Source organism: Camponotus vicinus, unplaced genomic scaffold, assembly GCF_025532165.1.
Source record: "Camponotus vicinus isolate PSW18456_S1 unplaced genomic scaffold, iyCamVici1.0 SCAF_10, whole genome shotgun sequence".
Taxonomy (NCBI): Eukaryota; Metazoa; Arthropoda; class Insecta; order Hymenoptera; family Formicidae; genus Camponotus; species Camponotus vicinus.
Window position 1 is genome coordinate 2,393,768 of NW_028141946.1, and position 27,535 is coordinate 2,421,302.

At 38.0% G+C, this 27,535-nt stretch overlaps 2 protein-coding genes across 6 annotated transcripts in view; both read left to right on the top strand.

Annotated features, from left to right (window-relative positions):
• Positions 1-13,288, top strand: part of LOC145960400 (uncharacterized) — a 114,767-nt gene extending 101,479 nt beyond the window's left edge. For all 5 annotated transcript variants that reach the window (XM_083079832.1, XM_083079831.1, XM_083079830.1 and 2 more), the window contains exons 8-12: positions 1,423-1,742; positions 2,338-3,870; positions 4,294-4,453; positions 4,531-4,699; positions 5,038-13,288. In XM_083079832.1, coding sequence (XP_082935958.1) covers positions 1,423-1,742; positions 2,338-3,870; positions 4,294-4,453; positions 4,531-4,699; positions 5,038-5,224 — 2,369 coding nt within the window. In that variant the 3' untranslated portion in view covers positions 5,225-13,288. The remainder of the gene's footprint in view (positions 1-1,422; positions 1,743-2,337; positions 3,871-4,293; positions 4,454-4,530; positions 4,700-5,037) is intronic.
• A 6,205-nt stretch (positions 13,289-19,493) lies between these two features.
• Positions 19,494-27,535, top strand: part of LOC145960403 (netrin-1) — a 183,066-nt gene continuing 175,024 nt past the window's right edge. Inside the window, exon 1 of the mRNA XM_083079839.1 lies at positions 19,494-21,502. Within this exon, the coding sequence (XP_082935965.1) occupies positions 20,113-21,502 (1,390 nt within the window). The 5' untranslated portion in view covers positions 19,494-20,112. The remainder of the gene's footprint in view (positions 21,503-27,535) is intronic.

Genomic DNA, 27,535 nt, shown 5'->3' on the forward strand with positions numbered 1-27,535 from the left:
ACATTTTTTTTGTAGAAAATATTCAGGTCATTTTTCACTAGATATTCAATCTAAATTAACTTTTAATTTTTTCCAATATGTATTTTTATTTGATTTTTCAACGTGAATTATTTAATGTTTAAATATGATAATTGATTTTCACTTATAATAAACTTCCTTTTCTTTGCAAAAATGCTTTATATACACGCCCGATTTATAATACATATAATACCGATCAAAAGTTTTGCATCATTTATAGAAACAGAGAAATCATTATTTTAATGAACAAAAATATATATGAATATTATTAAGTTATATTTTATTACTGTTTGTATATTTATGCTTTAAAATAATTTTATGTATATGAGGAAAAGCTGATAAAAAGATAAAAAAAGATAAAAAAATTTTTTTTTTCGTTTTTTATATTTTTTGGAGGTACAATATTTTTCGGTACTGTATATATCTAGAGATTTTAAAAAGTTTATAAATTTCTAAAGTTTTGCTTATATGTAGCTCTTTGCATCACGATTTTTTAAATTAAAATCATTTTTAAAGATAGAACTTTTGAGAATCTTAAATTATTCTATTATAGATCTTTGCGCGTGCGTAGTTCTTTCCCGGTACATATATACCTAGATAAATGCGTAAAAAGTTCGAGTTTTAACTGCAACCGTTAGAGGGCTAAGGGAAAAGGCAAAAAGGACAATAGACATGACCATTTCAGTTAGTGTGCACGAAACTATGTCCGAGAGCGCAACGTGCTAGTGACGTGATCGAGAGTTATCTCCCGTTTTTCTTTATCATGAAATCGATTAGAAGAAAAATTCGAAAGATCGTGGCTACATTCGATCGTCCCTTTGTTCTGAGAAACAAACGAATAATAACGGATAACGTTCGTTGTAAGTCGAAAATATCTTCATCCAAATATTTCTCATTCGAAGACATTTTGTTCTTTTCTATCACTTTAGCGATACCGGAAATACGCCGAATTATAGTTGAGTTTCTATTTCTTTGTTTCATTTTGCATAAATGTCATCCCGATAATTTATATAAGCAATCCTTGTGTGTTCGATAATAATTTATTTAAAAATTATACAAAATAATTTATTTAAAAATTGTTTATATCTCAAAATAATCTTCATTAATATTTGATATAATATTCATAATAAGTCAAATATTATTATTTTTTCAGCAATTTTTATAGCAATTATTATTAAAAATTATTATTATTAAAAGTAAACAATGGAACTATTATCGGAATAAGTGTATAAGCGAGGAAAAATTTTTCTTCAAAGGAAATGATGTTAGTCGAAAATGATAAGAATTTAAATAAACTTTATGTTTACTTGTTTATTTTCGAGTTAATTATCTCGGATCCGCCATGCGTTTTCTCGAACTGACGAAAACCATTCCTCCTATTCATTCGACTCTTTTGTATCGCAGCCTTTCAGGGTTGCCCATGCCCGATGCAATCGTGTCCAAAAAACGTGGATACTGGGGCCCTTATTGGTAATGGTAAGGGAGCGCCAGTGGTATCGGGGCCCGGTCTGTCATTGCCACCCAGTGCTTTGGTAGGTCCGCCCTCGCCGGCGAGGGGGCTAGCTGGGCTAGCTCCCCCTCACGGTGCCAATGCCTGGGATACGGATCGGGTCCAAATCAACACTCATCGCAACCTAAATCAGAACCAACCCCCCTCGGTCCCACCGTCGCACAATCTAGTCGGTGGACATAATCGCCTTCAGAACCAAGACTGTAGGAGTAAGGTATGTTGTAGTGTCTTTGAATTTTATATAAGATCGCGATTAATCATTTTTTTATTCAATTTCAAAACAGGATATCTAAAAATATCATTGATTGTTTGTTAATAGATGTGTCGAAAATATCTAATGACGATATTTTCTTGTGCATGAAAAAAGTATCTTCAAGCAAGCATTTTCCATTTTTGATATTAATATCCTAATAAAGCACGCTAAAAATTTTAAAATTTTATTTGAAATCAACCACAAGAATTTTTATTATTTTTCGTGCTCTTGAAATTTTATAATTTATTTTATTAAATTATTTTTCAACTGATACAAGTTTAGTAAAAGAAAAATCACTTTGGAAAAAATAAAAAGTAGACGAATTTTTAAATTTCGCGTGAAAATACAACGTGATCCTCTTAGAACAAATTTATCAGAGATAAATTTGATTTATATCGAAAGAAAATTATTTTATTTTTTTATGTCGCGATATAGTTAACATAATTGAAAGTGATCTTCGCGAATTTTTTTTTTTTACAATCGGATTTATTACACGCGATAATGAGAGACAGAGTTGCATGAAAATCGGCAAATTTGCTTTTTGCCATCCCCACAGGATGAGAAAAATTGTACCGAAGATACGCTGAGGAAATGCGGTTGTCAGAACGCATGCACGTCTACCTGCGAAGTCAAGATGGAAACGCTATCGCCCACCGAGAAGTTATCGGTGGCGGCGACTTGTCCCAGCAGCAAGTATCACAATTTTAAGCTGGAAAACAACAATGTGAAATGCGAGTCCTGCAGCATGGAGATCGCCGACGGGCTGCCATGTGTCGCCAATTGCAATGTCGTTAAATGCGAGTCGGATTACAAGTGCGACATCATGAAGTGTGAGCAGTGCATGAAGGAGGGCCAGATAGCGATACTGGAAATGGACAAGGATTCCGGCATCGTGTTGGACGACAAGCTCGACGGTGATCCCGACGTGAAGGAGGAGCTGGACGTGGTGGTGATTGACGGCGATGAGAATTGGAAGAAGCCCGATTACGAACCGACTGTGCAAGAGACCGTCGACGATAAGGAGGATGAAGAAGAGGAGGAGGAGGAGGAAATCACGCAGGGACCGGTCGCGGCCGAGATCGAGGCCGAGGTCGAGGCCGAAGAGCAGCTTAAGTGCCAAAAGGTGACGAAGAGGAAACTCTCGCTGGACAGCTTATCGGACAGCAGGAAAAAGAGGAAACTGAGCAAGAGGGCTTTGTCGGTCGGCTCGTCTCAGGATTCGAGCAACGAGCGATTACCCAATGTCATCGCTCCGATCGAGCCGTTGTCGAATAAAACCGACAGCGTCAAAGCCGAGACGAACGTTCCGAAGAAGAAGCAAGCGAAAAAAGACGCAGGACCACGAGGTCAAAAGCGTAAGGCAGAGACGCCGAGTGCGAACGAGACGAAGAAAGCGAAGAGCGGCAAGCAGAACGCGGCTAATAGCGTCATGAATTGTTTGAAGCGGACTGCCAGTGATATCTCGATAATGGAAACTATCGACGATGTGATACAACAGAGTCTGCAGATGACGCAGAGAAAGGATCGGAAGAATAAAAACTGCGAACGCGTGGAGAAGAAGAAGAAAAACATGAAAGAGGAATCATTATTGACGGTGAAGAGGATCGCGAAGAAGCTCGATCAAGTGAAGGAACAGTTTATCGAGAAGGTATCGAAGACAGTCTCGAAGAGCGGTGGTCAGTCTAAAAGTAAAGCTGACGCGAAGCTGAAATCCAAGATTTCGCAGGACGCTAAGATCAAGGGCGGCAAGAGCAAGGTTGCTAAAACCTTCGCAGAAACGAAAGCCCAGGATACGAAAACCAGGGTGACGCAAGATTCGAAAGCGAGAGACGGCTCGAAGAAACGCGATACCGCGTCCAAGACCAAAGCGAGCGACGTCAGCGAAGATCCGAAGAAACCTTCGGTAATTAAGAAGAAACGGAAGAACGCGAAAAAGACGGCGAACGCCAAAAAGTCGGGCTGCAAGCTTGAGAATTCCTCGGTCGGAAACGAGAGCCTGACGTTAACAAGAAAAACGTTCCTGAAACCGAAGTGGAACAACGGGTGGAGCTGGGAGGGGGAGCCCTTTGAAGCCAAAGTTTATTTAACGGTAAGGATAATTACATCTTTCGGTCCGGACATTTCATTCGAATCTTGATATCGTTTGAGGAAATAGAACCTCGCTGTACTCATCACATAGCAATAACTAGATTAAAAGAGAAAATTGATTGTTACTTATTTATTGATATAAAAATCTGATTAATAGAATCTGTATACAAACTTCATATAAGTATCTTCGTGAAGAAGAGAAATTATCATATTCTTTTCTTACAAGATGTGAGTTTAAAAGTTTATTTTCGCGAGCTTTAATTAAGAAAAATATTCTACAAATAATTACATGTTTTACTTGGCATTTTTTCCATTCATTGCCATGTGATGACGTTAGCCACCACTATGAGTTGACTCAGTTTATCATATCGGTTAGATTCCTCGATAGAGAGGAGAATCTGATTGATTTTGAAATGTACCGTAGAACGAGGAAACAGCCATACGGCGATGTTACGCGAGTATGAGTCACGAGAGCGGCGACGTATTGCGACCTCGGGACTGCGTTTTGCTGAAGAGTGGTACGCGGAAGGGCGATTTACCGTATGTAGCAAAGATCGCCGCGCTCTGGGAGAATCCGGACGACGGTAGGTATCTTTGATCGCGGGAACAGTTCCCTGATCTCGATTCGCGATTAATATCACGTTTATTCTTCTTTCATTAGGTGAGATGATGTTCTCGTTATTGTGGTACTACAGACCTGAGCACACAGAGCAGGGTCGAACGCCGCACGACAGCGAGGACGAGGTATTTGCTTCGCGTCATCGGGATGCAAATAGCGTCGCTTGCATAGAAGACAAATGTTACATCTTGACGTTCAATGAGTATTGTCGGTGAGTAATCTCTACCGTGTTGACGAAATATTAATTATGTATCAAACGAATACGTTTGATTGAATAAATTAGGTTCACAAAAACTTTTAATATTCTTTGTTTAATTAAACAAATTTTTTCTTACATCTTGAAATAATGTTAAAGGCTTTTTTGTACGTGCTGCTCAAATCTCTAGTTTGTAATCAGCTAATATCGAAGTTTGTTGTTATATATAAATTTTTATTGTTCGCCAAGTTTACAAAGCGTTAAAATTGAAAGACGTAACTTTTTATCCCCCTAAGCAATAGCAGCATCGGTTTATCTACATCATTGCACATGATGATGTTTTTATGCGATAGGTATCGTAAAAACTTACGGAGGATCGAAGAGGGCTTAGAGAATCCTGGCTTGATAGTTCCGCCAGGGGACCAAGTGTATCCACGGGAGAATCGGCAGCCGCCTATACCAGTACCATCGGACATGGTGCTTTTCTGCCGACGTGTTTACGACTATCGCGGGAAGAAGCTCGTGAAGAATCCCGGATGACTCGAATTCTTATAAGATGCAAACCGAGAAAGCTTAGATCACACAATTGAAACTGGCCGCAGGTCTCCTTTCAAGAATAATTGCGTCGCTATTGATCGATTTATCTTGATTTCGATGAGGTAATATAAACGATATAACGAGATCCGATTGTTTTTTAATTATCTAGATATCGCGAGCACATCTTCTACTCTTTGCACTTTTTGCGTTCTATTTGCTAAGAGAATAGCCTTTTGTGTGAAGAGATTGTTTTCAGTTTTGCCCAAAAACAATTGCGAGAAAGTGAAAAAGTAGATGCTCGCGAGTGTTTCAACTACGATCGGATTTCCTTTCATTCTTAAACGTAAAAGAATTCTTAAAACTTGGCGTCAAGAAAGATACACATAACAAAAAATGACACACACACACACACACACACATTGTAAGATTACTCTTCTCATCGCTTGTATTAATCAGTCTTTCTATTTTGCTCGTCTGCGATATCACAGAAATCATGATGAATCGTTCATTAATTCTGGTGATAGACGTTGCATCGAATTTGTGTCGGTGGATCGAGCGCGAGAAGGCGCGCCAAGCGCACTCTCGTTTAAGCCGAAACATGTATAGATCAATTACAAGTTCCGGACGATATTTTTTTCCAAGAGTGGCATTATCCGTATGTTCCTCTCGCGGGCGACTGCGAACCTTCGATCGCGCCTGCGCTGTCCGCTTTCCGCCGACACGAATGCCAAGCCAACGTATTTCGATAATGTGTATAAGCTGTTTCTAGGCGAGAGTTAGTGGGATTTGACAATTTTATAGAGAGAATAATATTTTTTGTGAGATAGCATTTTACACAACATTTAAATGAATATTTTTCACATAGGAGGTACAAATGCTGTGCGTTACGCAGTCACGTCAGCGTGCGTTATGGCGCCTTAACTTGAAGGGAACCTACGAACAGTTTCAAAGATAAGGAATCAAAAGTGGGGACGAAATTGCGACATTATTAAGCACGAACAGTGAGATATATGTTCTATCGAATTCTCGATTGGATGTTTATGAGCATCTCGTACGAGGGGGCATGAACATCAAGCGCGTGTGACATTACACTTCCATTTTCCCATAGTGTGTTTGCATCTGTCTCGGGGATGCGATTTCTCCCCGAAACCCGATTCGCGCACATATGCCATCTTCGTGAACGCAATCATTGTAATGGATAAGATGCATTTTTACTAACAGTGCAAACAAAATATTTCTTCAAGTTTAGAAGTGGCTCGATCCCATCCGAAAAATTAGATTACATTTGCATGTGATGGGTCGCCATTTATTATAATATCTTTAAATATCTTGTTTTAGAATTTTATCTTAAAGTATATTGAGAAATCTATTATTGATGTAGGAAGAGAGAGAGTTGTTGCGTTAGATCTTATGTTCCAATCTTGAAAAGCGATATAAGAATAATGATATAAAAAAAATATTTTTGATGTATTTAATAACGTGAAGCGAGGATCAAAGCATTTTTGAAGAGAAAAATTGCGGTTCGAGCCATTTCTAAGTACATTGCATCTGTTCTTATCAAGGAGATTCTTGTTCTTTTTTTTTTTTAATACGATGACTCCTTCCAAGAATTCTAAAGGCACAGACATTTAACCGCCAGGGACGTTTATGTTTTAGACTTGTCACGCACCGCGAGTCGCTTCTACGTGCAGTTTTGATCTATTTTTTTACGATTACTTTGTCTATTTTGATTCATAATGATTTTTAAGATTCCATAAGGAGAGAAAACTACTAGTTGTATATTATCGCCTATAACTTAGTATATGTAATCTTGATTTATAAAGAATCCACAATGTTAGCGATTAGTCAGTACTCGCGGTAGAGAGAAAGAGAGGAAAGGAAGAGAAAGAGAAAGAATGCCAAAAAAAAAACATTCACAAATGACGAGAAGCTTTTCGTATGCAGATCATTAATATTATTGACGTACCAAAATTTATTACAAGATCATCGATAAGTAATTATTTCTAATGGGAATTCTTCGAATCATGTTGATTTTATTTGTTAAGTATAGAAGGCGATTTGTTGGAAATCATATTATTTAAAATTAATATATTGATAATATGGTTATTATTTAATATCTAATATATTGGACATAGATATTAAGTTATTTTACGAGAGAAAATAATGAGGAATATACAAGTAGAAAAGAGCGTGCGCGCGTTATGTATGTAAATGTGTGCGAAGAAAATAAAGAAGAAAAAAATGGATGAAAAGGACGCGAGCACTGTCAGATAAATGAGCGAGTAAATTGAAAATATGATGGAAAGATAGAAAGAAAAAGAGAGAAAGATGGAAGTCGGGGTCATGTTTGTACAGGATCATGTTTCGTGATACCAAAACGTTTTTTTTTTGCAAAATTTTTTCGTTGCGATTCGATGTGTATCTCATAATGTATTTGGATAACACGCACACACTCGATGAGATGCGCTCGACATATTTGATATATAAGATATTGTAATTTATAGTTTTACATAAACGTCATACATATAACGCGTAAATTTCGATAGACATCGTTCAATCGAACACAATACGAAACAAAAGACACGCCGGATCCTCGCGCAACGCATTTCTGCTTTCCTCCGTGTCCACCAAAATCGCAAGATATAGATATGTATATGTGCTCTCCTTACATGTTTAAATACGAAAGAAATTCCAAAGAAACAACGCCGATCCCAAGGGGATGCGAATCGCGGCGCTTGTCGGTAATTCATCGGATTCTTGCGTAATCTTTTTATAGGTAGTTTTATATTCTTTTTTAACGCGCAAAAGAGAAAAATGTGAGATCAGAGAGAGGCAGGGAAAGAGAAAGAGAGTGGTGAAAACCAAGAAATGCAAGAAATAGTTTCTTTTTTTTTTTTTTTAAGAAAAGGATAATACAGATAATGGAAGAAGAATGTGTGATTTAGGTAGAAGCGTGAAATCGTCGGAAATATCGAGAAAAAAGAAAACGAGAGAAAGGGTGAGTCGAATATACGTGCGCGACTGTGTCGTGTCGCCGGAGTGAAATGTACTCACCGGATCGTCGAAACAAGACAGGCGGACCGCGCGCGCCTGTGTAAATCTCGTACGTGTAATAATACTTAAAAAAAATAAGAAAGGAAAGAAAAGAAGCGCGCGGTTCTATTGAGCCGGTATGCGGATGTAATTTTGAGGAACTTACCTATTTAACGACGGTTAACATGGGAACATTGCACACAATGCATATCCTCTGTTCATTTTACGTAGCCGACGAAACTTTTTCCATCAAGAGAAATGAGAGAGCGGTGGATCGCTCTTAGTCGTTCGTAAGGCGCGGAGGTGCGCGAGGTTCGCGGCCTCCACCCACCCCCGCCCGCCCCGCTCCCTCCTTGCATCCGCTTTAATCAAAATGCAACAAGTGTCGGCTGTACGCGCTCATCGAGATCGGGCGCGAAAGTCGCGCTCGAGATACCATGTCGATTAATGTACGAGCGTGACTAGGAATGATTTGACTCATATTGAGTACCCGTTCGATTATATTCATCATGTTAATCCTTAATTGATAAGGTGTAAAGGGATCATCATATTTATGTTATGAAATATAGTGGGCGATTATATACATTCATTATTAACGAAAGGGAGATATTAAATACGTACTTTTTATTACTTTTTGTATTGCAAATCAGTGAGAGATTAATTTTTTTCTTTTTTTCTCAAATTTATATTATATACATATTTAATGATAATATTTTTTTGTTATAAAACGAAACATTATATATTGATAGGAAAGTCAAAGCTAATTTAATCGAGAAATTAAATACTTGGTTAAATTAAAATCAGCCTGGATAATGCGAACATGTTTGGAAAATGTCCCAAAACACTGTTTATGTTTTATAAATTTTTTCATAAATTTGAAATAGAAATAGAAAGAATTATAATTCACAATGTATTAAAAATATATATATTTGTTATATCATCAATTATATACAGATCAATTATATACAGCGAGCAAAAATACTGAAACAGCGAAGGATAAAATCTCGAATATGACAGATTGAATAATTACAATATCATTTAATCCGTATATCAAATCAAGAATTGAAACGACGATACTTCCGACAATTTTGATTGAGAATTGTGGCAAGAAAAAATTATCAATTGGCGTGCGGATCGCGATCGTTGCCCGATCTCGAGAACGCGGTCGCTGTTTACGAACGATTAACCCAATAAACTTTCATTACGCGGCGTTACGTGGTTTGCCGTGCGGATGCTCGATTTTTATGATTTATTTGTCGGAACAGAAGAGCCGAGAGAGAGAGAGAGAGCAAAAGAGAGTGAGAGTGAGAGTGACAGAAAGAAAGAGAGAGAGTGAGAGAGAAATTGTACTCGTAGGCGGTGCCTCGTTCTCGTTTGCTGCGAGACTTGTATATGCCTCCTCCTGCATTGCATATTTCTCTCGTTTATATAAATATATTTTGTATATCGCGAAAAAAAGAGAGTGTATATATTATAGTCAATATCGTGAATTATTATTGATTACTCTCTGATTACTCTGATTTGAATAAGCACAAAGTTTGGGATTATTGGTATTGATTTTTATATTCCAAGATATATATGTACGTTTAGCAGTTTGATGCTAAACATTTATTGCAAAGAAAATAATTTTGTATAGCGTTGCGATTTTTATTTATATTATATTATGTCACATTTTTATTTATCTATATTGCTTTTCAAGTATCAATGTTTTTGATGTATATAATTAATACTTTTTTTAAGATATTTCCGTAAAATGCTTTGAAATACCAAATGAAGTTACAGTGTAGTTGTAAATGCAAATACATTGTATAATTTTATTGCTTGGCTTGAAATAACGAGATATTAAGCTTATTAAGACGGGCTGAAAATATTGCTCACAAACCTATATCTATATATACAAAACATATATTTTAGTTTATCATAAAGTATTTTCCAAAGAATAAATGAATTAATAACGCTTTGTATGATCTATTAGATTGCACATATTTAAATATAAATATATATTTAAATAATCTAACCATAGTTCTCTCGCAGTTATCAATTAAATGGCAAAAATAAAAGAAAAAAAATTGCTTTATTTTTTTTTTCAAAAAATTATTTTATTGTTACATTTAAGAGAATGTTATTTACGTATGAATGATAAGTTTCTCGTATAGGTACTTGCGATTTTTCGATGTAGCACACATACTGCTACTTATATATTCGTTGCTAGAATAATTATACTTATTTCTCCCTATATCAATTATCGCGTTAAATGTATGGGGAAAATGCGCAAGGCTCGCAGACGGCTTGCGTTTCTAGGAGAAGCGAGGCACGTCTAGGAATTTGTATGCTTGTAAATCATTGCAGAGCGTCTTGAGTCGAGATCTGTTGAAACAGAAATAAACAAGAAATCTAATTTATACCAAGTGTCTTACTAAAGTATCTATTCCGATTATACCAATAAATGGATAGATACAGTTTCACAGTATCGAGACAGATGTGTGTCAAGTATAGTATTAATTATATGAACTCTGAGAAACGCGAAACGTTCGAAAACATCAATTTTCGAAAATCTATATCTATCTATACATCGTCATTTCATTATTAAGAAAAAGAAAAATTGTGTCTCCCCATATGATAAAAAATTGACTCCCTATTCATTATATGCTTTTCACATCGCGAAAAAGCTAAATTAATTTATTACTATAAATTAATTTATTTCCGTGAATTATTTACAAAAATGTTATCTTTTGATTTAAGAAATCACATGGAATTACATTAAGGAGAATAAGATATTCTGTTTTGTTTGATTCTTATTTAATTGTATGTAATTTTATTTTAGAACCGCTATCTATACATTTATATGTTAAGCTTTCAGAATTTTTATCAAGATTAGCGAAAACGAATCTTGCACAGTGTATGGCGGATAAACGATGTAAATCTTTTTTTCTTTGCGAGTCTGTTTATGCACTCAGAGCTTTTGGAAATTAGACGAAAGACGTTAAATATAAACCTTTTTCATCGTATCACGAATCCTGTTTCTTTTATCTTAACACTCTAGAAAACTTTGCGGCGTCGAATGTTCTCTCGAAATTAGTATCGATTAGAGATCGCTCGTTTGAATAAATGCGAACGGCAAACTGAACGGCAACGCCACACACGAGCATACAAATACAATAAAAAGAAAGAAAGAGGTATTATTTCTACACGAAAGCCGAGAGATAAAGGTATATAAATAATATATATATTATATGACAAAGTATATATATATAAATATATATATATATTTAGGTAATTAGAATAAATAATATATATGTATATGATTGAGAGAAAATGAATAATTATAAATACGGTATACAGACATACATACATATACATATACAAACTCTTACACAACAGGTACACACGCAGATCCTGACACGCATACAATTTACACGTACGGTACAGAGCAATACGTGATACTTCTGTGGAGGACAGGGAACAAGAAGATAATACAAGTGCCAGAGAGCATTCCTAGGAAACTCTTTTTGCGATCGTTTTACCGTCTGTGTTTTTTTTTTATCCTCGAAACGGGTGTGCATCTACATATTAGCGAATAAATCGCCTCGCGATCCGCAGGATCGTTCCTAAGCCGTGCTGTCTGTATCTATAATTATTGCGAAGCGACACGACACGACTCGTAGACATAATTAGCACGTTTCTTCGAGTGGAGATCGCGATGGTGTCAAGTGTATTGGAGACGAGAAACGCGTTTTAAATGAATCATTGTCCTCCATAAAGAATTTAAAAATATGCTCATAAATCGAAGATAATAATTGCTTCGATATTTTTGTTCGGAAAATAGCAATCGATCCCAAATTGGTGAATTTGCAGATTGAAAGAAAAAGCTCCGCTTTTAATGAAAATGGCAGGTTTGGATAATATTAAAAAAAAACTTGCTCTTTATATCAATTTGAAATCGAACGACAAATTCGAAATCGTTTATAATCGATGAAAAAATTTTGCTTTCGAATCAAAAGGAAAATTTTTTTATCAATTATAAACGTTATCACATTTTTCGTCTTTGATGTCATGATTCAATTACACAACTCTAGTGCATAATCTATGAATAAAAGAAAATAAATATAAAATAAATATAAAAATTGCGATATTAATTTTTAATATATAACAAATTCACATAGCCATTAATGTTATATTTCACTTTCTCTCTAACTATAAATATATAATACACTTTTTCAAGAAAATATCCAAAAGTTGCCTGTAATATAATATATATCAATAAATTACAATGTTTAATTTTTCAAATAATGTCAAATATAGCAATCGACTCCAGTTTAGTCACAAGATTGAGTATCGCGTTTATGTAATCAAATGACTTGACACTCTTGGCGCATTCTCGCTCGCATGGACTCGAACTAATTTATAACGCAACTCACCCATCCGTACGAGAAAAAAAAATATAAGTGGCGATGCCACTTCTCTGTGGAAATTTCGGTGATTCCCACTGTTGTTTAGTCGTTGCGCGACCACGCGTTTCTCTCACACGTAACAGCGAAACACGTTTCACCGGCAGTCGAGTGCTTCCTCGAGGTGTCACGCGTTACTTTCAACGGTATATTTCGTACAAATACTATACTACTTTTAGACGTAATTTGTAAGCTTCGTAGAGTGAAAAAAAAGAAAACTGGGAATTAAATGATGCGAACGGATCGCGGCGTGGACGAGCACACATGTGAAGCGATAATTCGCTCCTCTCTCCTTTTCTTTCATGCGACGAAAGAAGAAAAAAAATACGTTATATCATTATTACCGTGCACGTATTGCCTCCGTGTATTCGATCGGATTTTCCTTTTTCTTTATCGCATTCGCGTTCGCTCGTCCCCGCTGCGCATTCGTGTTTTAGAACCGCAATGTGTTTTTCACAGACAACCGACGTAAATATCTCGCGACCAAGCGCAGAAACCGTGAACGACGTGGTGAGCGCACGTCGTTGTCTTGTAACATTGTAAATTACTATAAAATGGCGAACGTTTAATAAATTATTTGATCAAACCTGCCGAGCGTCTCTTTATCGCGTCCAAGTCCTTTTTATTAAAAAGCGAAGTAACGCTTCTTGCTTCGATTTGTGCCTTTTACAAAATATCTCGAATAGATAATTTTTTTTTAATAGAAACTTTTTTTAACAAAAATGTCGAGACATTTAAAACACCTTTTGCAGAAGAAAATTATTTATACAACTGAATATCAAATTGTAAAATATTACAGGAGAGAGTATCTTGAAAATCTTTTTCTCTCCGGTTATTATATTATTTGTATCAATTTTTAATTTAATGTAACGCTAGTAAAATCGAGCCATAAAAAGATAATTCTGATGTTTCCTAAAGTAAAGTAATTAACATATTTTTTCGTAGATTAATCATAATAAAAATGTATAATTTTGTTTTTAAAAGTCCATATATTTTATAATATTTATTAATATATTATATGATTCTCTCTCTCATATTCATTCAATAAGATGTTTAATAGTATTACCGATATCTCAAAAATGATAAAGATAGACTGAAGATGCCTGTGATGTTTACATCATCTTTTTATTAGTTCCTTCTTATAGACATAAATTAGCTCGACCTAAAAAAGGGGTGACGTCGTTCGAGGAATATTCGCGTGTAGCCCGCGTTCGGGTATCATAAATTCTTCGACTTTACATGGGGTTAATCCTAGAATCGTGAATATCGGCACGAACCTCGCTCGTTCCCGGGGATTACGCAAGACGATTCTCCCCAGCTATAGCTGGTTTCAGAAAAGCCGCCGATCGTGCGTCACTTGGGGAAAAAAGGAGCAATCCTATACATGCGTTAATCAACCGAGGAAGATGAATCGTTCACCTTCTGCTGCGTTATTTTGAAATTTCTGTGGAAACTCGTGCAAGAAATTGACGAATTTCTACTATTCCTACATCTCGTTCCCAAGCTCGTCGGACAATTCGAAAGAGAATTCGTATAGTGTTTCGTTTTCAATATCTTCTATCTTTAATTATTCAGAAAATATTGAATATTATTAAATATATAAATAGATATTGATTAAAAAGTTGAGTGTTTATTATGGTTCGATAGTTTGAGTATCTCTATCAAGGTTAAATCCGTTCAAGAGAAATTGAGAAACGATATTACGTTCAAATTTGTTACATATTTATATTTTTAAATTAATTAATTTGACACTTTTAATGCCTTTTCGGCGAGCATGTCTTTCGAGAGTATAAGACTCTCCATTCATGAAATAAATTCTGAAAGATGGGAAGAGATTGTTCAAGATCTCTCGCAATGGCCTTTATTACGAAGTATATCCATCAGGCCGATCATTATCCACGGTCAGGGCGACACAGGAAGCGGCATGAAAGGGGTCGATCCGCAGAAACGGAAGGCCCGTAAGAACCCTCATCTCGCAAGCAAGGGCGAGAAAAGGATATCGCGATCGGTCAGCGGTGTCAACGATAGCGTTTTCAAGTTTTAATCCGCGCGAAGCCTAAGCTGTAAAGCCCGGACGTTATCACGGCCGTTTCGTGCCCATCCAGCCGTTCGTCCAGATTATATTAATTCGATTAATGAATGCTGCCCATCGTCCACGCGTTCATAGATTTCTCTCTGACTCGCTCGTCGTGTGCCCCGAAGTTCGATAGAAGATATAATTCCGAGAGAGAAAAATATAGCACTGATGTGACGAAGAAGATTCTCAAAGATGGATGATGCGAGGTTTGATGACTGTAAACTTAATTAAATTTGCCAATATTAACGTTAATTAAAATTTACTAAATATATTTAAATTATATTTGTAACATGTAATAATTGCACTGGCTGTACGATTTAAGAAGATATGTAAGGTATAAAGAGAGAACATCTCGTGAATGCGAGGGTTGAAACATTTTATGAGATTGATTTGAACATTGATATTAATATTTGATATTAATTTTCCAAGCCTATAATTTTCTTATTCATAATAACTGCGTCATAAATCGAGGAAGAAAAGGGAGGGTGCATTTAATCATTGAGTGCACCGGGTCACATTCGCCTTGATGCACGCAAGCGGACGATGGTGATAACTTTTTATCAAATTTACGACGTTTCGTTCACCGATACCGTGGCTTCCAAGACTTTAAATCTGCTGCCCTTTGCTGGTTTTCGATCATTGTAATGAATAGTTAATGGCCGCCGTATTCAGTCGGCCATGGCAGTCATATTTCGAGCAGTTACGGACAATATTAATGTTATATTTGTACGTGGGAATCGAGTTTAGAGCATAATTGTATAGGATGATTCATAATTAATGCACCAAAAATTAAAGGCAAATTCTTTTAAATGGAAAATTTTGTTGAAAATTATTGGCGGAGATAATTATTTATCGCGACCTATGGAATCTATTGAGTTCATTTGAAATTAATTAAAGATTAAAATATTTATGTGTATTTTTAAAGCTTAATTCACGAAAAATTGATTCCCGTTTTTCCATGAATAATTTTTAAATTAAAATTGATTGAAAAATAAAGAATTTTTTGAAAATATAATTATAAATTTGAATATATAAATTCATGCGAATTTTTATTTTCTTGAAATTTTTATTCGAAGCAAATTACCAAAATATGTAACGTTAAATAATAAAAAATTGTGTAAGAAATGATGAAAAATCGAGATCCTAAGATATCCGTTATTAAAATCCGAGTAGAATATTTTGAGACAACCTGTATAGTAAGATATACTTTAAAGGAGACTCTTCCACCGCATAATGAATAATTGACGAAAGCGATGATAATCTCTGAGTTTGTAAAAACCCGTCAGTTCATTTATCCTTGAATTAAATGAATAATTGATCGGAGAGATAGTATTACGATTCTAAAACTGCATTTATCGGTTTTATGGAATCCGCAGAGTATAATTATTTAATTGATACCGATATTTTGGGATTAATATTGTATACCTACAAAGCTTATGCTTTTCTCTACGACGTAGACAATTAGAGTGAAAAATATTGCAAAATATTATATTAAGTTATTATAGCATACATTTTTTACAAAACGATATGACAGAAAATTGTATAAAAACTAATCTATCTATAATTTTGTTTGTATATCGTATACATAATTGTTGTACGCAATATTGCAATTGCTATAAATATCACAGAATAACATGTGCCTAAATAATTATAAATAATAACGCATCTTGTAAAAAAATTGTCAGATGGAAAAAATATTCAGATCGAAAGTACAAATCCACGCGAATTCTGTCAGATGGTATTATTAAATATTATTCTTACAGTCGCGAAATATTCCTTCGCGTGTGCGAGGATACTCGTATATCCTAAATAATCCTCCCCGATTTTCGACACTGAATACGAGGCCTAAAGACCGCGCAAAAGAAGAAACGCGTTTTAAGCGCGAAGAGGTAGCGCTTGTGAAAAGCATTCCAGCCACCACCTGCGTCGAACGCCATAATTATGTTTCTTGTGCTTTGGGTACTTTGGAATCCGCATTTGGATACTTTGCCTGCCCGGAGGATGGCCTTTCGGTACATAAATTGCCTTCTGTCAGACTGCGGGGCGCCCTTAAACGGTGGCGGTGGTTCTGCGTTTTCACGCGTCTTTCATCTCGAGCGAATTGTACCAACACCGACGCGATACTACTTCCTTCACTTTTTATAGGAACGTTGCATGTATTTAAATATACACAATGTGTTTTGAATACGATTCTTTCTCTACAATTTTGTAAGATTTTCGAATTTAAAAAATTGATTAAAAGTTGTTTCCGACAATTAAGGTTTTAACATTGAATATCTTGGTATCTTGAATAGTCTTCATCAAGTTAAAATTCTTGAAGTAAAATTTATATTAATTCTTATGATAATTAATTTTTTATTTGATTTAGATAATTAGTTTAATTAATTCGTGTTAATTCATACATTTGAACCGCAAATTTAATACTGTTTTTTATTGAATTGCTTCACGTAACGACTAATGTCAAGAAAGAATTTTAAATAATGTACACAAGATTACATAAATGAAATACAATCGAAAAAGATACATACTAATTAACGAACGTCACGTGATGCTATCTCTTTAATAAGAAAAAAATCAGAAAAGTGCTGACAGTATAGTTATCCTTATCTACGCTAATAAAAAAGAGATTGCTTCGAAGAATTCAAAGCAGGGAGAGACAAATAGAAAAAACTATAACGAATCTTTGTTAGATGAATCTTTAGACTCACGAAGAGATCCGCGACTGACTTAATTTCGTCTGGACCTATATTTATCGTATCCAATGCTAGATTTCGAGCTGTCAAGTTACGGACGAGCCAACGAGGCCTTTCCACATTGCGGTCCAACACAGGAGTTTGCGTGACGGCAACAGACGTTGCGCTGCCTTCTCTCTCCGTTTCTCCTCGTCGATTTTTCTTCTCGTTCCTTCTTTCTCATTTTTTGCATCTTGATCTGTTTTTTTTTCTTCAATCGCCAATTCGACGCCGACCAATGGAGCGGCAGAAAACTCGCCGCGCGCAACCGGATCCGTTCTCTCTCTCTTTCTCTTTCTCTCTGGACGAAATCGACGGAAGAACCCACTCGCCCGCAGGGAGATCACGGTGAAATAATCCGCGGATAAATTCCTCTCGTAACACAGGATAGAGAAGCGAGCGTTCTTTACGATCCGCTCGCGGCGACCGATTCCTTGAATGAACATGTCCCATTGACGAACGCTGTTCGATTGCTTCATCGATAGCTCTCGCATCCGCTTGAACATTAATAATAATATTCATATCTTATAATATGTATTCGTTCAACAGAACCGTAATCGAAAATCGAAGCAACTTTCTTATCAAAGATATTAAGACGTCAATAATTTAGTGCTATACGAGTGGCTCTTAATTTTAAAGAAGCTTATTCCGTGAGACTCGAGTGAGACAAAATATTGTACAAGAAGGATAATGCTCAATTAAATTTTTCTAAAGGAAATAATTTTCGTATTTTTCGACGTCGAGGAAATATATAATAGAGTATATTAATTATCCGTTTATTTTATCATGTTCACTTAGTCGGAGAGTCTATTTGTATCATGAAGTTACATAATAATACATCTTCGTTGCAGTTGGAAGGATTTTATTCTGGCATTTTGTACCTCATTATTTAAATTATAGTCTAGAAAAACAAATCGTCAATCAGAGTCAGTTAATCAAGACATTACTCAATAGAGGCGACATTCAGCGGTAGTGTATTAACGGAAACGGATTACATTGAGCAATATTATGCTCGGGTATATAGAGGGCCGATGATTGAACGGCCAAAGACAAACTAACGTACACATACACGCTGTCCACTATGCACCATGTGCTACGCAAAGACGATATATACAGGGAATTGTGATGTTACATAATATTGCATATCGTATAATATATTCATGTATGTAAATCCCTGTCTTGTGACAGAAAATTATCGTACAACGTTATTTCAAAGGACAAATAATATAAAATCTAATCGGATGTGAATTTTCAAGTCATTTTTGATAAGATTAAAGAAAAATGTATATATTTTGTCACTATTACTGACATGTTTTTTCCGAAAGCAATTTTTTCAAATGCGATTACGTAAAAGACTTTCCGCTTTTGAACACAATTTTTATCACAACGTACTAAAATCTTGAAGAAAAGAATAGAATATAAGTACATTTCTTCTCATAAACTCAAATCTCTTCAAACATTTCTTCGACATCTCTTTCGAATATTTCTCCGTGGAAAGCATATTTCTCTATTACAATTTAATATATAAATAATCCGAATATTATATAGAACGTTATTTTTCAATTTATCATCCGTACTTAATTGGAAGCACGTGCGATCCAAAAGCAACAAAGTCTCAAAATCAAACGAGAAAGGAGCCAACAGGTTAACAGGTTTAAAATCGCCGAAATAGAAAGGAAAATAAGAGAAGCCACACGCAATGCGTCCCATCCTTTCTCTCTGATTCGAGAAAAGCATCCTCGGGGTCAGTTGACCGATTCTGGTCCATGGTAGCGCACGCAGCATCCCTCCGGCGCTTTGAATCCGTGGACCATCTCGCGTGTGGGGGCCGCGAGCGTGCCGTCCGATTGGCCCACGTGAGCACGAGAGCGAGTGCGACCAAGTCGTTGGCCGAACGGAGATGAGAGAGAAAAGCGAGTGAAGGGGATGAAGAGGGAGGGAGGGTGCACGCATCGCCTCGGTCGCGGCGGGGTGGGGAGGGCCCGCGACCGGAGAGGGACTCGCGGCAGTTCGGATGCGCATCGTGCGAGGACGGCGTTTCAGTTAGCGGCGAGCCGCTGTCGAGATTGGGATCGTTTTATCGTCGGTTTCGATTCTCTCCCCCTCGCTTTTCGCGCCACCGAGTTCGTCCGTCGATCGCGACGATCCGGACGAGACGCGTCTCCGGAGATCCAAGTCTCCTCGAGCGAGAGGAACTCTTCGGAGTGGTGAACCAAACGAGCCTTCCCCCGAACGGTAATCTGGTTTCAGTGCGTGGAACAGTGCGTTTTATTTTTTCGTGAAGGTATAATAACAAAATTCATCGCGATTATTGTAGGAATAATCTCGACCGGTATCGATATAATGTGAATCGCTGTGAGTGAGTGAGAGAATTCAGCGAGATAGAGAGAGAAAGATAGAGAGGGAGACAGAGACGGACAACAGAAATTAAACGTGCTCCGATTTCAACATGACGCGGAGCGTGGCCTAAGACCGATCGCGTTTCAGTCCCTCTTATCTCAGAGGGAAAAGCCAAGCGAGAGAGGCGAGAACCTCCTCTCCTTCTCGCGGTCAAAGTAGCGTCACCCTCCCCCGAAGAACGTTCGCCATCGGTGCGGAAACATGACGGAGAAGCAACGAGGCCCGCGTTCCTTCCGGACCGTCCTCGCGACGATCCTGTTCGGCCAGTTCCTGCTGCTGCTGCCAGCGCAGCAGGCCCGCGGCGAGATCTACGCCAAGATGTTCTCCAGCCAGCAGAACCCCAGCGACCCGTGCTACGACGAGGACCGGCCGCGACGCTGCATTCCCGACTTCGTGAACGCGGCCTTCGGCGCGTCCGTGGAAGCGTCGTCCACGTGCGGCACCGGCGGGCCCACCCGCTACTGCGACGTCAACGACGAGCCCGGCGGCACCGCCGGCATCGGCCACTGCCACGTGTGCGACGACAGCACACCTCGACGGCGCTTCCCCGCCAGTTACCTGACCGATCTCAACAATCCCAACAACGTCACCTGCTGGCGCAGCGAGCCGCTCGTCAGCTCGCAAAGCTTCTCGGCTCCGCCCGACAATGTCACCCTCACCCTCTCGCTCGGCAAGAAGTACGAGTTGACGTACGTCAGTCTGCAGTTCTGCCCGCGCGCCGCCAAGCCGGACTCGATCGCGATCTACAAGTCCATGGATTACGGCAAGACCTGGCAGCCGTTCCAGTTCTACTCGTCGCAGTGTCGTCGGGTCTACGGCAGACCGAATCGCGCCACCATCACCAAGTCCAACGAGCAGGAGGCGCGATGCACCGATAGTCATCGTTACACCGGCGGGGACGGCCTCGGCCCGGTCGGCAGAATCGCCTTCAGCACCCTGGAGGGCCGACCGTCCGCCGCCGACTTTGACAACTCGCCGGTGCTGCAGGACTGGGTGACCGCCACCGACATCCGCGTGGTGTTCAACCGACTGCACATGCCGCAGCAGCCGGATCAGATGACATCGCACAATGGCGCCGAGGAACATCACATCGCGGCGATCGGCGTCGAGGAGCTGACGAAGAGGGAGCGGGAGGAGCGCCTCAAGAGCCAGAAGAACGCGATTCTCCTCCACGCGCAGCAGGATCCCCTGGTCACGGCGTTGCCGTCGGTGCACCAGGTGCTCGCGCCCCAGGAGATGCAGTCCAACGACGCGATCGACCCCGCGGTGCGGGACATGGGCTTCGTCCCGATCACCCTCTCCACGTCCACGACGCCGACGCCGGCCAGCAACGGCGCGGTGATGATGGTACCGGCCGGTCTAGGCCCGGCTACCGCCACCATGGCCCACCATTACGCGGTCTCGGACTTCGCCGTGGGCGGCAGGTGCAAGTGCAACGGCCACGCGGCGCGCTGCATCCCCGGCAAGGACGGCGAGGTCGTCTGCGAGTGCAGGCACAACACCGCCGGCAGGGACTGCGAGCGCTGCCGGCCCTTCCACTTTGACCGGCCGTGGGCCAGGGCCACCGCCAGGGACGCCAACGAGTGCAAAGGTTGGTGGAACGCGATCTCGATAATGATAGTAATAATGGTTTACGCGCGCGTCGTTTTTGCATACAGGTTTCATTCATGTTGCGATAATGGAGTTACGTAAAAATAATGCGAATCTAGAGAGAGAGACTTGCGTACAAGATATGTATATTTAGAATCTAATCTACATGTGGCAAAATACTTGGTCCGAGAAATACATTACTATACTTTTCTTTTATTTTTTTTAAATATCAAATTCAATACATTCGTTTTAATCATTTTAATAATCAATAATTTTATGCGAATATAATTTTGCAATAATATTCTCTTTTAATATTTTTTAATTTAGCTAAATCGAACAATTGAAAAATCAAACGCTCGATGGAAAAGTCGTGCAATATTTCGATGGAAAGATTAATTAAACAATTTGATTTATTTTTCGACATTACAGATATTCTGACAGATAGTTAAAACTGCTTCGAACTAAAATTTGACGATATGAATGCCACTATACTTGTGATTAATTGACAATGAGGTGTTTTCACTTTGTATTCATAAATTACCTTGTTAAAATGCATCGATTGATTTCACATCGCGTAATAAGCCTCAATTATATTTAAACATGTTCAAATGCCGACGCTTATTCAAATTGCAAGACACGTACAATTGCAATTTTATTTCGTGGCTTAGCGTGGGTTTGTGCATTGAAGAGAATGCGTTTTCGGAGCGCTTATGAGTAGAGTTACGTAGGTTTTGATAGTTGCATATATTGTAAAGACAGAGTCAATTTGCGTATGTATATGTATAAACGCAAGCCTCTTGCAAACGAATATGATTGATAGGTTTATCGATAATTTCTCTTGTCATATTTCATGAATGAATTGATCGTAACATTATTATTATAAAAATTAGGACGCACTTAATAATGTAAAATATTTTATACATATCAGGTAAAAAAGTTCCATCAAATAAGATACTTTTTTCAAATATAAAATTCGATGCATTCGTTTTTAATATCAAGGATATTTCGATACGAAGTTAGATCGATGTTACTAGCTGATGGGGAGTCGCCATATGCGATGCTGTAGCGAGCTAAACATCTGGACGCTGTTTACGAATGCAAAATTAAATGGACGTGGATGCAGCTAGCTTTGAGGATGCCTAATCCTTTGTAACTTCCGGGCAACGTATTACTTTTCACCGTAGCGACAGGGGAAAGGGAGATACAATGTATATTAAAACGTTATCTATCACTTTATGATCGCAGTGTAAATTTAACGGTTACTAATTATTTTTTTTGACCGAGATTTTTTTTGATAGAGAATTTTGCTCAATTTTCATTAAATTTAATTTTTCCGTAATTTTATTCCGCAAAAAGCGTGATTTTTGTCTCGCGATATCCAGTATTATATTTTTGATTTTATAAGCTCTCACGTGCGCGGTAATTAAATAATTAAATAATTAAAATTTTTCAACATATAAGCGAAATTTGCATAAAACAGACATATATTTTATTTAATACGCTCGTTATGTGTCAGATATTAATTGTTGACTTTTTTTTCGTTAATTTATAACAATGCTTCGAAACTTGCAACATTCTTGGCTTTCTATTTCTATTTTAACAATACAAAGAGTGATTATATTTTTTTTATTGAATTCTTTAATAAATTGGCAATTTTACTCGAAGAAAACTTAGCCGAAAAACAAAATGCATACCAGTGAAATTTTATAATTTTATAACTCGTACGGTAAATTTGGTAAAATTCCGTTATATAATCCCTCTCTTTCTCTTTTCGTTTATCCCTATAAATCTACATCTTGGCTCTTTGTCGATGTAAGCAGGCACATCAATTCGCGCTCTTTCTTTTCTTGTTCATTCCATGCGAATGCCATTCCAATGCTCCTGCCGAATCGTCGCAGATTTCAGGGGCTACAACAATAATCTTGTGTCACCGATGAGACTCTCCAGGAACGTCGGGTGTATCCGTTATTCAACGCCATATTTATTGAGTCTATGGGATCGGGGACCCGTCGTGGGGTTGCGTATTCTGGTCTCTCGAGAAGTAAAAAAATAAACATCGAGAAGACTCGCTCGATTCCGCGTCCCTTCTTGTCTACTTACTCGTCCCCTCCGGTGTCTCTCCCCTTCTTCCCCTTCTCGCGCTCCCTGTCCCGTCTCTCTTGCCGAACGATCCCGGGGTTAGACCGCGCTCTTTCGGGGCTTGTCCCCTTAATTCGAAGCGGCGAGGCGTTGCTCCCGAAGTCTCGTATCGCGGAGGCCGCGTAGCCGAAATCAAAAACGTCGGAGGGTAAAACCACCCTCTAAAATCGTTTCGAATCGATAAGGGAACGCGCCACCAGAGAGAGATTCTCTCGCGCGAGGGCCGCACGGCGGCGAAAAATGTAATCGGATTTAATTGGATCGGTGATTGCGAGAGGACACCCTTGTTTATTTTCGGGAGCTATGGAGCCGAATGCGCGCGAGCGAGAAATGGAAGGCGCTCTCTCGAATGCGGCCCGAGAGCCGTGCGATTTTCGCTCTTATCGGGGAGCTCGACGTTCGATTTTTTTTTTTGCACAAAACCCTGAATTTTAATCCGTATTGGAGATTTTAACGGTGCTCTTCGTATGCAGTTACGAGAGATACTAGTTGCCCGAGTGTCGTTGATTTTTTAAAAAATTTTTAGAATGGAGTGCAGCATCCACGAGTATTTCGCAAGGCTTTTTAATTTTTGAACTTGATTCATAAATTTAAAAAAAAATTAATATAATGTATGAGTAATGATGCAAAAAAAAAATAATTTTTAATTGGCATGATATTTTTTCGAGAAAGTGTTGATGATATAAAAAAGTCATCGTTGCAAAATCAATTTATAATCGATGAGAACCTATTTTTTAAGAACAAATAGAAAGAGAGAATCACAATACTGATTTAAACGAATAAATGTCAGCACGAAATATTTGATTCGTATACAACAATGCGCCACTCGTATTAATTGAATAATTGACTCACAGCGAACCGTAACTAACGTTCTCTGTACAATTAACGCAATGTTTTCCACAATTGGCGGAATCGCGGGTGGAATGGGGAGGCAGTGAAGCGGCGGGACGATTGTCGATTATTCCGATTAGAAAACGCGTCGGGATAATTAATTAATTACGCGGCGAGCCGTCGAATGCGAGATGCGAGAAATTGGCCGTCGCAAACGATAATATCGCGATCGGGCGAAAAATGAAACGCCGCTTTCGAATCGATCGATCGATCGATCGATCGATCCTTCACGTCGCGACGATCAGGATTGCGCGCGATCGGTCATCCGTGAGCAGATTGTCCCGCGCGTGGAACATCCGTGCATAACGCAACCCGACCGCGATTGTCGCACCGGAATCGTTTCTCCTTCATACCGTACCGTTCCTCTCGCCCCTTCTTCGCTCCATTTCGATATTGCGCTTTCACGCGTGTAGATAATCGTCGGCCGATTTTCCCGCTCCTGGCAGGGACGAGAGAAGACATTCGCGTGGAAGATATTTTTAGCTCGATTAAATTAAGTTAGATTAAATTAAACCAAATTTAATTAAATACTACGGGATTACATATATTCCCCTAATCAGTATGTTTGCAAAGAAAGTTCCATAAACATGCTCCCTCCAAACATGTTTGCAAATGCGAGGCATCGAGATTGCCCATGTATTGCGTAAATCCGGAAACTCAGTTGCGCGCCTGGATAATTAATCGATGTTAAATAGAAATCGAATCAATGTTCCTTGCGCACTGCTTGTATGAAGATGTTTAACATTTATACTAAAATATATATACCGGTATATTAAATCCAGTTTAGCCTGTTTACACGCGAATAAGATTTATCTTCCAGCGGAGATACACGAATACTACATCGATTAATATCGTAAACTTTGCATCGGATATAAATAAGTTTTTTTTAAACATATATTAACGTTAACAAGTTTATTTATAATTATAAATTATTTGGAAAATCATGACTTATCTATTTATCTATAATATCTATGAGTTACATATGAAACCTGTTTTAGGCGCGTGAATACATACTTTACAAGCATAAATTCATTCATGCTAAAAATCTTTAATATTTTTTGTTAATTTAATGAAAAAAAGATTTTCTTTTAATATATATATAATTTTCATATTCTTTATCATTTTTAATATTTATAATAGCATATTTATAGTCACAGAATATGCTAAATATTATTGATTCTTGGAAAAGTGCTAAGATTAATCTATCAAAAACGAAAATAATCGCCAGCCCTTGCACGATATCCAAAATTTCGATCCGTCTGCGAGAAGCATTTGCAGCTCCCCTGTAAAATCTAGGATTATTGCGCGCGAAACATTTCCCCCTCGCATCGCTGATACGTGTATGCGCGTGTGCATGCGTGCGGAACGTCAACCGTGCGATAAATAGAAACCATTTCGCGTTTTATACGGCGCGTTACGTTCGCAGAAACGTCGTCGTTAATTATCGCGGTTAATTAATTTCAGACACGGGAGAAATTGCGCGCGATCGAGCGCCAAATCTCGCTCGGGATCGAAGGCGCCCCTGCCTCCTCACCTCTTTCTCGCTCCCGGAGAGTCGGTTATCTTCGATTGACTCGTTTCGTTATATCAAAGGAAAAAAGGACCTACGACGCTACCTATTAATTAATACGTGCCGCGCGAGCCAGGTAATTTCTGTCTGAGCAAAATTGCGTAAAACGGCACATACTTGGCGAGAATCGTCTGTATCATCGCTTCGTATATTCTCGAAAACGTTGATGATCCAATCGTCTCCAATTTATATTGATGAAAATGATGTAGATCGTATATTTTTTTATATAAGAGAGGAAAAAATAAAATGTTTGAAATTTTTAAAAAGAAAGTAATGTTTATAATTTTTACTTTTTATATTTTTCTTAGATACGTTTTTTAATGAAAATAATTTTAAAAAATCGCAAAAAAAAGTAGAGAGATATGCGAATCTTACAAGAAGAAAATTCTACACAAACATATAATTAGGAACAAAATTACAATAATGTCGCGCGCTTAACGATTCTTCATGATAGTTCGTGGAGAAATCTTAACGAGAGTAATTTCACGAGTGGGAGTAATTGGCAATGGAATGAGGATAATTGAAACTGAGGCCGCTGATCGTGGAGGCGATTACACAACAACAATGTTCCGGTTAAGAAGCTTCTCGATTTGATGATCGTTTATTAGCTGTGGCTATAAAGATATGGCGATTAATTTCTTTTTAAATCCCCGATGAAAGAAATGGGGTTGCATTTCTCGCGCGTTCACGATTCTCTTGAAATTATAAAATACGATTCCGCGATTGCAGCACTTTTATAACGGCTGCGAAGAGCGTTAATAAAATATACTTTTACAGCCGCGCGTGCGTTTCCCTACGTCCAACGCAACACTCGGCACTTCATTACATCGATCGTTTCACCGACAACCCCGCGTAGAACAAACACGTCGGAAGAAACGATAGCTTTAGCTGTGCACGACGAGCTTATGAAAAAGATTGACACTCGTCTATAGTCGCTTCTGTGATAAATCCTATAATAAATAATTCTCATTATATATTTTCTCGTGCATACAGTTTTCTCGCGGAAAATCGATTTTTGAATATTAATTATTTGAGAGAGAGAGAGAGAGAGATTCTACATAATTATATATTATATATATTTAAGAAATTGATAGAATGAAATTTAATAATCTAAATTTTTTATAAAGCTTATAATTTGATATATGTAGAGTAAACGGGAGAGAGAAGAAAGCCTCTACAAATTATTTTCTCTCCTAAATTTTTATCTATTGGAAAAATTTTTATGTATTAAATTTCTTGCAATAGAAATGTAATTTTTCTGTGTATTGTATGATATATATATATATATAAACGATAAAAAAATATTGTATTACATTTATCGAATATCGTTTTTTTTTTCAAATACAAAACAAAGAAAGCGAATAGGCAATCATACTATAAATGGACTTGTCGGTATTTAATAATTGAAAAACTTTAAATTACGAGAGAGTAAGT